At 38.4% G+C, this 12677-nt stretch overlaps 1 protein-coding gene across 2 annotated transcripts in view; it reads right to left on the bottom strand.

The window, feature by feature from the left end:
* The window catches only part of NELL1 (neural EGFL like 1), a 910206-nt gene that overhangs the window by 732082 nt on the left and 165447 nt on the right, over positions 1-12677 (bottom strand). For both annotated transcript variants that reach the window (XM_016920567.4, XM_016920568.4), the window contains exon 4: positions 1521-1691. In XM_016920567.4, the coding sequence (XP_016776056.3) occupies positions 1521-1691 (171 nt within the window). The remainder of the gene's footprint in view (positions 1-1520; positions 1692-12677) is intronic.

Genomic DNA, 12677 nt, shown 5'->3' with positions numbered 1-12677 from the left:
AAAACAGCAGTATCTCCAGGACTCTTAAGTTGGAAATTACGAAACTAGGGTTTTGTGGCCTCTTTCTGTCCTGTGGCTTAGAAGGACAAGCAGGGCTCTTCCTCTGCAATCCCATTTGGACAGCATGTGGGTGGTAGGTCACAGTGGGTCATAGGAGTGTTGCCTGACAGGCCACTTTAATTCTAGAGAATTGAAGGGGGCAATGAGCTCTTGAAAGTGAAAATGGATATAGCAGCTAAGCATTGGCTTTATCCAGGCTGCCCAGCCCCAGTCTGCAGGGTACAAAGGAGCTAGTGGTTTCTATGGAAACTCTGTCCAGACATACTTATTATATCTGGTGGAAACCACAATTCTTCAGAAGTCTAAAAAGCACCTTAAATAGGTCATATCAAAATGGACCAAGACTCACCTCAAGATGGCAAACCTTCCCTTGAGCCTGACAACAGTTCCCTGTCCTTCCAACTCTTCTAAAAGAGACTGCAGAGCCAGAGTGGCAGGCACATTCAAGCGTCTCCTCATGAGAAATGCAGTCTGAAGCTGACTGACCTTGGAATATCTCTCCTCTTGATGGTTTTTGGAAGGGAGGCTATCCCCAATATGCCTGTTCTTTATCCTGGGTTCAAGGGAGCAAGCCTTGTGTGGCTGAAAAGTCATTTTAACTTTGACGGCATCATTAATGAGAATCAACAATGTATGGGCACTGCTCAGAATGCAAAAAAAACTCTGTAATTGGACTCGGGTCACTATCCATAAGGATCTTCAGTGGGTTATGGAGAGATAAAAACTTTCCCCTTGAACACCATTATCCAGCTGTCCAGTCATAAATGATCCAATAGAAACCAATGGTCTCCCTTATTCTTCAATTTTCATTAAACCTGGCTCCAGTGACAGACAAGGGAGACAACATTTCCATCCCACCCCAACCCAAAACCTCCTGTGAAACCCCCTAGTCCCACCATCCCCTGACAAGCTGGAAGGCTCATTCCTCTGGAGAAAATACATGGCATCAATTCCAAAAGGCTCAGAGAACAGCCTCTTTAAGAAGCCTCCATTTGGAAAAGATATTTAAGCAAAGGTGAGCTTGATGAAGTGAAATAGAATTAGCTGCTTCAGTGGCACAGGCTTCTCAGATTCATTCCAAGGTAGACAAGCTTATTCGCTTCCAAGTGGAACGAACTCAACAACAATACATCACCGTTAACTGTGATCACAGCTCCATGGAATTCCAGCCAGTGCCTGGAGCACACTGAGGTGCACTTACTATTCCCCAATCTGCAATCAACCTTTTGTACATTTGCTCCTAATCACGGGATACAGTTTCATCTTAATGAACTGTTTTCTTATCGTATTACAGTTGGTCATTTCAGCATGCCTAAGGTCCCATTTGGTAGGTTAAATTACAATTAGGGTCCCTTGGTGTTTGTTTCCTGGCATGTCTTGAAGGAATTTGATATTTTTTCCCCTTTTCCATTGCTTGATTTCAAGGGCAGAATCAGCAACGCTCAAAGACAAAGAAATACCTGTTACAGTCGACATGGAGCAGGAGATGAGAGGCGCTAACTGACAGTGCAACCTTGTGCCATCGTCCATCTGCCATGCGGTAAGGAAGTGCCTCTGTCCTTGGCTTCCCATTGTGTATGTAGTGATACCGAATCTCATCCCTCAGGCCACTGCTCTCCAGTTCAAAATAGCTGTATGTAAAGGAACAAACATTTGTTTTATTTTAGATCTGGATATCACAGCCATCATCAATCCCTCAACCCCTTACTACCAGGTCTCTCACAATCTAAAATTAGCTAAACATGGCACAAAGAGCCAAGACCTCAAATCAATTCACTGTAGGACACCCAATGAATCTATTGTCTGAGAACCCTCGTGGCAACATCTTGAGCCTCTGAAACAGAGATCAATTGGTCCACCATGAGGTAACAAGCCACAGCTAATTAGCAAAACTCAGTGCAGTGTTTCTTAAATACTTCAAAGTACAAATCAGAACCCTCATTCCATGAATGTCTAAAACAGGCCATTCATGTGGAATGGATCTATTGATGGTTATTTTTAGAACTATTATCTTTACCTTTTCAAGAATTAAAGGGAAATGGAAGTCATGTTGGACATCAGGGATTGAAATACATTGTCAGAATGAAAAGATTAGTCTTTTTTCTTCTCTGTAAACAAAAAGATATAATTGAATAACAATTCCTAGATAATGAGTAGGGGAGAAAAGGTTGAAGCTAGTCATATAGGAATTAGTATTTCAAATTATCAGAGAATGAAATATGCAATTAAGTTTTTTCTTTTCCAGGATTATGATCCTGTTTTTCAAACCCATAAGAAATTCTTAGCCTTACCACTGTGGTCCGCACTTCAGTCATAAAATGCTACAAGCAACTTTGGGACACTCCTCAGGCACACAACAGAGCTAGTACTTTCACAGGTGCCAAAACTATTTTGTTTCCTATGCCTCTCTTCTGAAATGTGTCACTGTCATCAACGTTGGGCCTGATCTCACTGCCAGGGCTTGCACTAGGTATTTCACATATACTAATTTATCACTCAAAAAACCTGAGACTGGTATTATCTTTTTTAAAAAACTTAAAAACTGAGATTAAGGATTAAACATACCCAAACCAGATTTAAACTTAGATCTAAATTTGACAGTGTATGCACTTTCTGCCAGTTTGTTGCCCATCCCAGAGGCATGATGACAAAGTGGTGAGGATAGCCTCACCAGGCACTAACTCCAACAACTCATTCATATGGGCAACTCCAGAGCGATTAGCCTAGACAGGTAACTAGGCTTAACCCCTAGATTTGGAAGGGCCTGCTGCTTCTATTCTAATCCACTGAGCTGGCTAACCCCACAAGCCAAACGGTATTTAATCTAAAACACAAAATGCATCTTCTATGAGGACTGAAATGAATATATCAGGAAACTCAGCGTCTATTGTGCCTGAATCCCAAAAGTCATGCCAAAGAACAAATACATATTTCTTGCTCATCTTTCACAGATCTTTCCAAAGTAAACAGTGAAGGGCAAGCAGAGAGTCAAGACCAGCCTCTGACCCACCTCATTTGCACCAGTACAAAGAATCATGCCCAAGGTCATAAACTAAAAGAGGTTATTTATACCATAGCAGCCAGCTTCTAGGCCCAGGTTCATACTTATTAGTAATAATTTATGTAATACATACTTTATAAGACTGCACAAAAGGAAATGCTTTAACAAAGAAGACATTTATTTTAAGGGAATTCTCCAGTTTCTTCTAAGCTGTTAGAACACTGAAGAATCAAACAATCAGAGAACTTAGAGGTCAAGAAGATGTTACAGACTATTGGCCATTAATTAATTCATTCAACATGTCTTTACTGAACACATAATGAAAAACTAAAAAGGGGTTTAAAATATATATCCCACATCTGAAGGTGCTTTGTGAACTAGTGAAGAAGGAAGTAAAATATGTCCCTCCCCACGGCCCCCCCCAAAAAAGAGTGGAAAATGGCCTAAAAGGAACAAATGAGGAGGCAAGAAAAGTCATTTACTGAATGATTGTCATGTGCCAGGAATATGGCAAGTGCTTTCATAGACATCATCTTTTTAATTTCTTTAAGGTAGATTTCATTATCCCTATTTTATAGATGATCAAAGATATTAAGTATCTTGCCCAAGACCATTTAGCACCTGTATAGAAATGCACCACGAGCTTATATTTGAGATCCTACCAGGATTCACACATCATGAGAAATCTCTCAATTACTTTACTTTGACCAATAAGCATTTCCTGGGGGAAGGGACATGACCTTGAAAGCGCTTCAATCAATGACAATTAGAAATACTCACAGAAGTCACCTGCTGGAATCATTAAACAGGGAGGCAAATACATTTAACCAGATTTCATCATTATTCTTGGGGTTGTGGCCTCATTGAGCAAGTGTTCAATGTATTATAAACAGGTCTCTTAAAGATCACTTTATAAAGCACTGGAGTCAGTGATTACGTCGGGGTAATCACAAATATATAGCTATGAGAAAAGAAGTCTGTCCTAATGTCAGGCAAATGATACTTTTATCTTAGACTAAAGTTTCTGGCCACATCCTGCACATATTCAAAAAGTGCTGCATCTCATGCAACTTGGATGAAAATCAAGATGATATATTTTTGAAAAAACATGTCAAATAACTGCGGAAGCGGCCTTAGCAATAATAAAAACACTGGATGGCTAAGCGACATCTGGATAAAATTCTTTCATGAGGGCTAGGAGGAAAATAAGGCAATATTTCCAGGCAGTAATGCTCTACAAATAAAGATGTGAGGCAACTCTGAGCAGAAAGTCATTTGGCCTGATGGGATTTGGCTGTAGCCTGGAGGGAAGACTCATGTTTTCTAGTAGAACCTTGTGACTCAGGGTGGTCTATAGAACACCAATAGCAGCATCACCTGTGGAAATTCAGATTATTGGGATAACCCCAAGGTCTACTGCAGCAGAATCTGTATTTCAACAAAACTCCCAGAGGATTCATGTTCTATGTTTACATCTGTGTTTAAGAAGCACTATAGTAGTATGCCAGGTGTTGCCTTACTTCCCGGCCAGCTGGTCTTGATGAAGGGAGCAGAAGTCTGACTCTACGAGCAAGTGAATAGGAGCCACGTGGCGCTGCCAGGTAGAAGGAGGACACTGGAAGTGACAGTAGGCTGATCTAGTGAGCAATCTACCCCTCACCAGTCCTCATTCTTCAGGACTCAGGTGTATTGGGGTCTTTTCAAGAGTCTCTGGGGAGGGCAGCTGTATAAATGATAAAATTATAAGCCAGATTTTGTAAGCAAAAGATTTTGCAAGCCCTTAGCCTTGGACCTCAGCCAAGTGTGTTGTTCCAACAAACTGCCTTCGCTCCCAGAAAAGTCTGCTCATCCTGCAAATATTTGAAAACAGCAGTGATATTCCCTCTTCTGTTTCAAGCCAAGCTTCCCTGGCTCCTTCCTTTATACTCCCATCTCCATCTAAACTATGAGCCCCTCCTGGACAAGGATTCTGCCTTATTCCTCTTTGCAGCCTTCCCCATGTTGGTCACCAGGCGCTAGGCATGGTCAAATGAATCAATTTTCCACTTAAATACAGCATCCAGGAATAAAGGCACTTGTACAGATGTGGTCTAATGCAAAGTACAGTGACACTATCACCTGCTTTGCTCTGAGCTGTGCACAACTATGCCTACACTGACTTTCCCATCAACTAACACCCCAAGACCTTTCACACAAAATGTTATGAAGGCAAATCTTTTCCAACCTGTATTTACTTAGCTGAATTTTTTAAGCCCAGGCCTTTGCTTAAGTGCAAAGTAGACCCTACCCAGAATCAACATGCATAATTCCTCAAAGGTCCACCCTTGGGTATCAGGTACAATCAGTATTACCATGAACTGAAGTCGATTTTCATAAGACTATCTGAATTCCTTAGTAGATGTGGAAATAAATTCAGGAACAATAATTCTAAAAATATAGGTAGATAAAGATCAATCAAGTTATTTTTATTAAAATTTTTATCATTTTCCCCAAAATTGATACCAAAGTATCCTATTTTGAGATTACATATATAATATTAAAATATATCATATAATTTTATATTTATATATTTATAATAAAATTTTATGTTCATATATTTATATAAAATTTTATATTTAATATATAAAATATATTATATTTTTATATATAGAACAGAAGGGCTAGATATATTCAAAATGTTAAAGTGATTATTGCTGGATGAATTATGTGGCTTCTGTGTACAAGAGTGAAAACAGTAAAAGTTAATTTTAGATAGCATCCAGCACTAAATCACAAGTAAAGGTAAAACATTTCTTAGAAAAGGTCTCTTTTCCAGTTATTCTACAAGGATATATACTAGCTATTCAGAGAAATATATCACACCCAAAGAGCTCCAGAGTTAGTGCAGTACCTGCTTATATTCCAACAATGATTTTTCTGTGGCCCTGAACAAACCATTGCTTCCTAGGAGTCTGGGTGGGGAGGTCAAAGCAAAATGGATTTGGGAAACAAGAAGATAACCTTTCCCTGTGTGTACCCCTAGCAGGACTCTCCAGATAGAGAGAAACCCAGGCAGGTGTCCAGCTACTTTCTATAAAAGGAATAAGCCACCACATATAGAGAGAGAGTACCTGGGTAGATCATTTCCACAAATCCTGGAAAATCCTAAAGATGATGAAAAAAATAAGTTTCCCAGCATAGGGCCTACAATTTTGTAAGACCTCAATAAAGGGTAACTCTATTTTTATGGGCAATAATAATAACTATGATAACAGAAACAATATAGCTAACATTATTTATGTAATAATAGCTAATACTTAGTGAGTACTAATCATTACTAGGAGAACTGCCTTTAGGTCTGTATATTTCGTATCAAAATAATTCCTACCACAAACCTGTAAGATATTTTACTTGTTTTAACAAATATTTCTATAGTGGTGACTATGGGCCAGGCACTAGTCTGCAAATATTTACCCATGTAATCCTCGTAACAACCTTAAAAATTACCAACTATTATCATCCCTATTTTATAAAAGATGAAACCAAAGTACAGAAAGATTAAATAACTTGCCCAACTTTGTATGGGTAGATAAGAACAGATTCAGGATTTAAACAAAAGCAGTCTAGTTCCAGGCTCACTAGGTACAGTGGCATGATCACATCAGAGTCAGAGGACAAAACAGTTCAAGTGAACTCAGGCAGCCTCCATTCATGGTTCTCATGATGCCCTCAGTCAAGGTATGCTGCCAAGTCAGACTATTGCAGACCCAGGTGCCAGCCCTCATTCTTTATGCTAATCTCATCACTCTGGAAAGAAATCCTACAGTTGTTCATGCTGAAGCTCTTTTTTTTTTTTTTTTAAACGGAGTCTCACTCTGTTGCCCAGGCTGTAGTGTCACCATCTTGGCTCACTGCAACCTCCACCTCCCATGTTCAAGCCATTCTTCTGGCTCAGCCTCCTGAGTAGCTGGGATTACAGGCACCCCGCCACCATGCCTGGTTAATTTTTGTATTTTTAGTAGAGACAGGGTTTCACCATTTTGGCCAGGCTGGTCTCGAACTCCTGACCTCAAGTGATCCGCCCACCTCGGCCTCCCAAACTGTTGGGATTAGAGGCATGAGCCACCACACCCAGCCCATGCTGAAGCTCCTGTCTCTTTCCTGGTCCTAAGTCCACTGTTTGGCTAATAAAGAGATTAAGCCAGCAACACAAGGCAGGTATACCGTGCCCCACCTTAGACCAGGGGTCTCAATGGCTATGTGTCCTGAAAAAGAGGCAGTACCACCATTTTTAAGTAAATAGTAGTGGGACTACTGAAGCTTGAGTTGCAATCTTAAACCTGCCAGACAAACGATGTAATTTTTGGCATATCATGTCCCCACCCCTCTGTGTCTCAGTTTTTTAATGTGTCTTAAATAAACTAATTATATCTGATCCGCAAAGCCCTAGGATTCCTCAAAAGGCTCTTAGAGTGTATGGCAGAGGAAAAAGATGAGGCCTATAACCTTTTTTAACCAGAGCAACTTCACTGCCATCTATGACATAAATTGGAGTTTCCTGTAAGATTTCCTCTGGCTAAAAGAGATCCACCTCCAAAAATAGTTTTAAACTATTGAACTAAATAATTTTTAAAGTCCAGCTCGGGTCTAAATTCCTAGAATTCTTATGCTAATTTGCATCTGATTGGTCAATTCGTTTCATTCTATTCCTGATATTATGTCAGCATTCAGGCTCCTGACTCCTTATCAGCCTGGAGGAGAGAGGAAGGAGAGGTAAGTGTAGCAGATGTAGCCAATATCTACACCCCGCCTTCTCCCTGGGCACTGGGCACATACTAAAATATATTCCCCAGTTCCCTTGAATCTAGGAGGGACCACATGAGTAGCTGTCACCAAAAAAAAAAAAAAAAAAAAAAAAACACGAGCAAAGGTGCTGTGTATTATGTCCAGGCCAAAACAGTTAAGAGAGGATATGCCTTATCCACACAAGTAGCAGACGTCCAGTGGAGAATTCTGAGGCCTTATTGGGTGGTGGTACCATATGGTGGAAAAAGTCTGGGTCTATAAATGACTTCATGGAGCAGAGATACCTTTCCTCACACAGATTAACATTGAACTGGGAAGTAAACAAAAATAAACTTTTACTGATAATAAGCAATGAAATTTAGAGATTACTAGTCTACCTTGAGTCAGTAAAGAGAGGTACAGAAACATGAAACCGAAGAAAGGCAAAAAGAAAAAATGCTGAAAAGTAACAATGGGCACAAGTTATTGCTAGTCTATAAGTAAAAAGAAATGGCAGCAGGCATGAACACAGTCATCTCCTGTCCTGTATATCACAGATAACCTGATATACAGTTTTCTGTTGGGAAAACTGTATTTCGAGTCACAATATCTCCCATCTGGCATACTCTTCTACAATGTGAATTTCACATTCCTTACCTTGAAAGGTGGGAACTGTGTCTCCTCCCCTTGAACCTGGATGGACTTGTAAGTACTTTAAGGGCAAAAGTAATGCTTAGTGAATTCCATAAATGTAAAAACACAGTTTCTGTCTTGTTTACCAGAACACTTGTGCTTTAATCCCTAAGTCACCTTGTAAGAAGTCCAACTACCCTGAGGCCACCTTGCTGTGTGGAAGTCCAGACTGTACTGGGGAGGTGACATGTAGGTGCTCTAGTTGACAACCCCAACTGGGATCCCAGCCAACAGCCATTATAAACACCAGCTTTATGAGTGAAAACACCTCCAGCTGGCCTGCCCAGCTGTCCACTCTTCTCACTGAAGCCACAAAAGTGGTAGAATAGAGATAAGCCATCTTTTCTGGGCTCTGTCCAAATTCCTGATCCACAGAAACTGTGAGCAAAAGTTTTGGGGTAGTTTTTTTATACATCAATAGAAACTGGAACACTCTAACTTCAGGTATACAGATTTTTATTATACCTTTAAAAATTAAAACTATAACTTAAGTATGTTTCTACTAAATGCCTGGGTCATTGGCCAGATAACCAAATCTCAAAATGTTGATTTTCTGCTTATAAATAGCACCACAGATATATAACTATACATTTTCTTTTAACTTATAAAAATGGAATTCTACCAAAAATGTAATTTAATATAAATAAACCATTATATGTTTTAAAATACATGGTTTTCAGAAGCTACTTAAAGAAATAAATACCTTAGGACTACTTTGATACCTTTCTCATTAATCTATTATTTTTCTTGTATCAAACCCAAACATTTTGGCCTCAAGCTTCTTGTTTACACAAATGGAAGTGGCCCCGTTGGTGGTTCTTTCACAAATCAGATATCTTTGGGTTCCAGGTCCATGTGCCCTTTAAGGCTACAGAGCTATTTGACTAAACTAAAGTCCTGATTTTCCCAGACAAAATTCTGGTACTCTCAACTTCTGTTTCCTTTATTCAGAGCAATATGGAAACAGAATATATACCAGAAAAAAATATGCCAGATGTAAAGAGGCTTCAGAACCCAGATATCTTGTGATCAATCCCTCCCCTCTTCCATTCAATCCATGTGTGAATGTGGGCAGGACACAGCATTTCCCTAAGCCTTCTTTTCTTCATCTAGTTGAAAATAAACATCTACTTCACAGATTTCTTTTGAGAATAAAATGACATACGTTTGTAAATTGCCTTACAAACTGCCTAGTATCCAATACTGATTATGATTTCCCTTCATCTTTCTATATACATGAAAATTAACTGCCTTACAAAGGTGTGATGCTGCTGAAAGCATACGCATTCTGCCTTTTCTTAGAAAGAAGTGCTTTTCTGTCTCTCCCTTTCTCTTGTTTAGACTAGACCTGGTGATTTTTACTTGTAGTTGTAAGGTTACATATTAGTTCTGTACTCAATCCTCTTAGCAAACATATAGCAAGAGATTAATCGTGACAGCAATTACAAACTGCCTTTGTTATTGAAAATAAAACACTCACTGTTAAATGAAATGTAAAACTCAGGCTCTTTATGCCCATTCAAAACTGTTCTATTACACTCTTTAAAGATCCACATGGTATTAGCCATGCTGTATTTAACAAAGTAAAGGCTGGCTTCAAACTTCCCTAGAGAACCAGGAAAAATACATGAAACATCAGGCAAGTTAAGATAGAAAAATAAAATTAGTGGCAGAATACACTTAAAAAAAAATAAGCTAATTTAGCAGGACAAGGGGAGAGGAATCATTTGGTTTTGATTGTCAAGGCCTGCAAATAAAGTCAAATAAAAACATTTGTTAAGCAACCAAGCTGAAGGCACTAAGCTTGGAATTGCACAACTGCATCTTAAGACTAAGGTATAACTTTGGATCTCCAGGAACTCAAAATTAAGATGTTTATGAATAGCAAGATTTAGGAAATAGGCACTAAATATATCGTGGTGGTTGTAGTTGTAGTGGTAATGGTAATTGTACTAACGACCAAAACATATGTAGCACTTTCTATACTTGTTTCTAAATTTTATCTAAAATGCTTAAAGAAGAAATATTATTGTTCCCAAACAAGAAATATAATCTTCAGTTTTCTAAATTTTTTTATTTCTATTGTTGAGAAATAAACTGATATATCTATAAAGGTACTCAGTGAAAAATTTCCCTCCCATCCTGTACCCAGTCTTCTCAGTATCCAACAACCCTCATAGGCAACTAGTGTTGGTGTCCCATGTATTTGTACAAAGTTTTTTATGATAAACTCTTTTACAATAGTTTTATATTTGCAGAAAATTACAAAGATAGAGTTTCCACATAGCCCACACCCAGTCTGCCCTATTAATGAACCAATATTAATAGATTATTAACCAAGTCTATATTTTATTTAGATTTTCTTAGTTTTTACCTAATACCCTTTTTAGGTTCCACACTCTTATCTAGGATGCTATGATACATTTGTTTGTCATGCCTCCTCAGGCTCCTTATAGCTGTGCCAGTTCAGACTTGCCTTGTTTTTTTATGACCTTGACGGTTTTGAGGAGTACTGGCCAGGTATTTGGTAAAATATCTGACAATTGGGATTTGTCTAATTTTTCTCATAATTATACTAGGGTTGTCACTTTTGGGGAGGAATACCATAGAAGTTATGTGCAATTCTCACAGTATCATATCTAAGAATGCATTCTACTACATGACATCACTATTGATGTTACTATCAGGGTTCATCTCCCTGGCTAAGTGTTGGTCAGTTTTCTCCATTATAAAAATACTCTTCCCCCTCCCAGTTTTATACTGTCCTCTTTGGAAGGAAGACACCCTGTGGAGCTCACACTTAAGGAGTGGGGAGTTATATTCCACCTCCTTGAGGATGGAATATTGAAACGAAAATATTCATTTTATATAAATTACTTAGAATTTTACTGCATAGGAGATTTATCTATTCTCGTTTATTTATTTATTCAAACACTTATTATATCAGTGTAGACTCATGGGTTATCATTTTTTACTTTGGGTTACAATCCAACACTGTTTATTTTGTTGCTCAAATTGTTCCAGCTTTAGCTGTTGGACGTTTTTCAGCTAGTTTCTTTGACTTACTCCCATGATGTTTCTTGTTTTGTTTTATTTTGTTTTGAGCATTTCCTTACTTTCTAGTACTACAAGATGCTCAAGGCTCATCTTATATATTTCCTGACCCAATCCTAAAATCAACCATCTCTCCAAGGAAGGCTTGTTCCTTCTACTGGAGAATGGTATGCAAAATCAAGATTTGGCCACTATGTGTGCTCATGGCTACAAGGTATTGCTGCTTCTGAGCTCTCTCAGCCAACAGAACAAAGAAATATATGTGTGTGTATAACAATCAGTATATATACACATATCTATAAATATTTCTATATGTATCCATTTGTATCTAAAGTAAGCTAAACATGAATTCATACTGATGTCTTAAACTCTAATCTGTTATCACATAGATAATTCTAGTCTCTGTCCCATGCTTATCTGTAATCTCCCATGATCTACCATCAATTTACTTAATTAATTATTCACTTTCTGTATACATGTATAGTGGTTTTAATATCATTAACCAATACCCTCAGGTAAACAACTTTATCAACTCAAGTGAAGTGTCTATATACAGTTCCTTCCGCCTTTAGTCCTACATACGCCATTAATTTCCAAAGTTCCGGAAGTCAGCTCCTATTTCCCCAATCCCCCTTGTTGAGGTTATTTCACACATTTGTAATACAGTTAGATATTCTGTTACATTCTGAATTCCATCCTGGGATCTCTTAACTTCCTAAATGATTTTTTAAAATATGCACACATTGAGGTTTACTCTCTGTGCTGTAAGGTTCTGTGGCTTTTGACATATGCATAGAGTCATGTGTCCACCATTACAGAATTACACCCAATAGTTCCACTGCCTAAAAAATTCCTCTGTTTTTCACCTATTTAGCTCTCCCCCAACTCCCAAAGCCCTGGAAATCATTAATCTGTTATCTTTTTTTAATCTTTTTTTTTTTTTTTTTGGCTTTTTCCAGAGTGTCATGTAAATGGAATGATACAGTATTCAGCCTTTTCAGATTGGGTTCTTTCACTTAGTAACATGCATTAAAGATTCATCCAAATAGGATCAGCCATAAAAAAAAAGTTTCACCTGTGTCTTTGCATGGCTTAATCATGCGTT

This window comes from Pan troglodytes, chromosome 9 (assembly GCF_028858775.2).
Source record: "Pan troglodytes isolate AG18354 chromosome 9, NHGRI_mPanTro3-v2.0_pri, whole genome shotgun sequence".
Taxonomy (NCBI): Eukaryota; Metazoa; Chordata; class Mammalia; order Primates; family Hominidae; genus Pan; species Pan troglodytes.
This window is presented reverse-complemented; position numbering and strand designations above follow the sequence as displayed.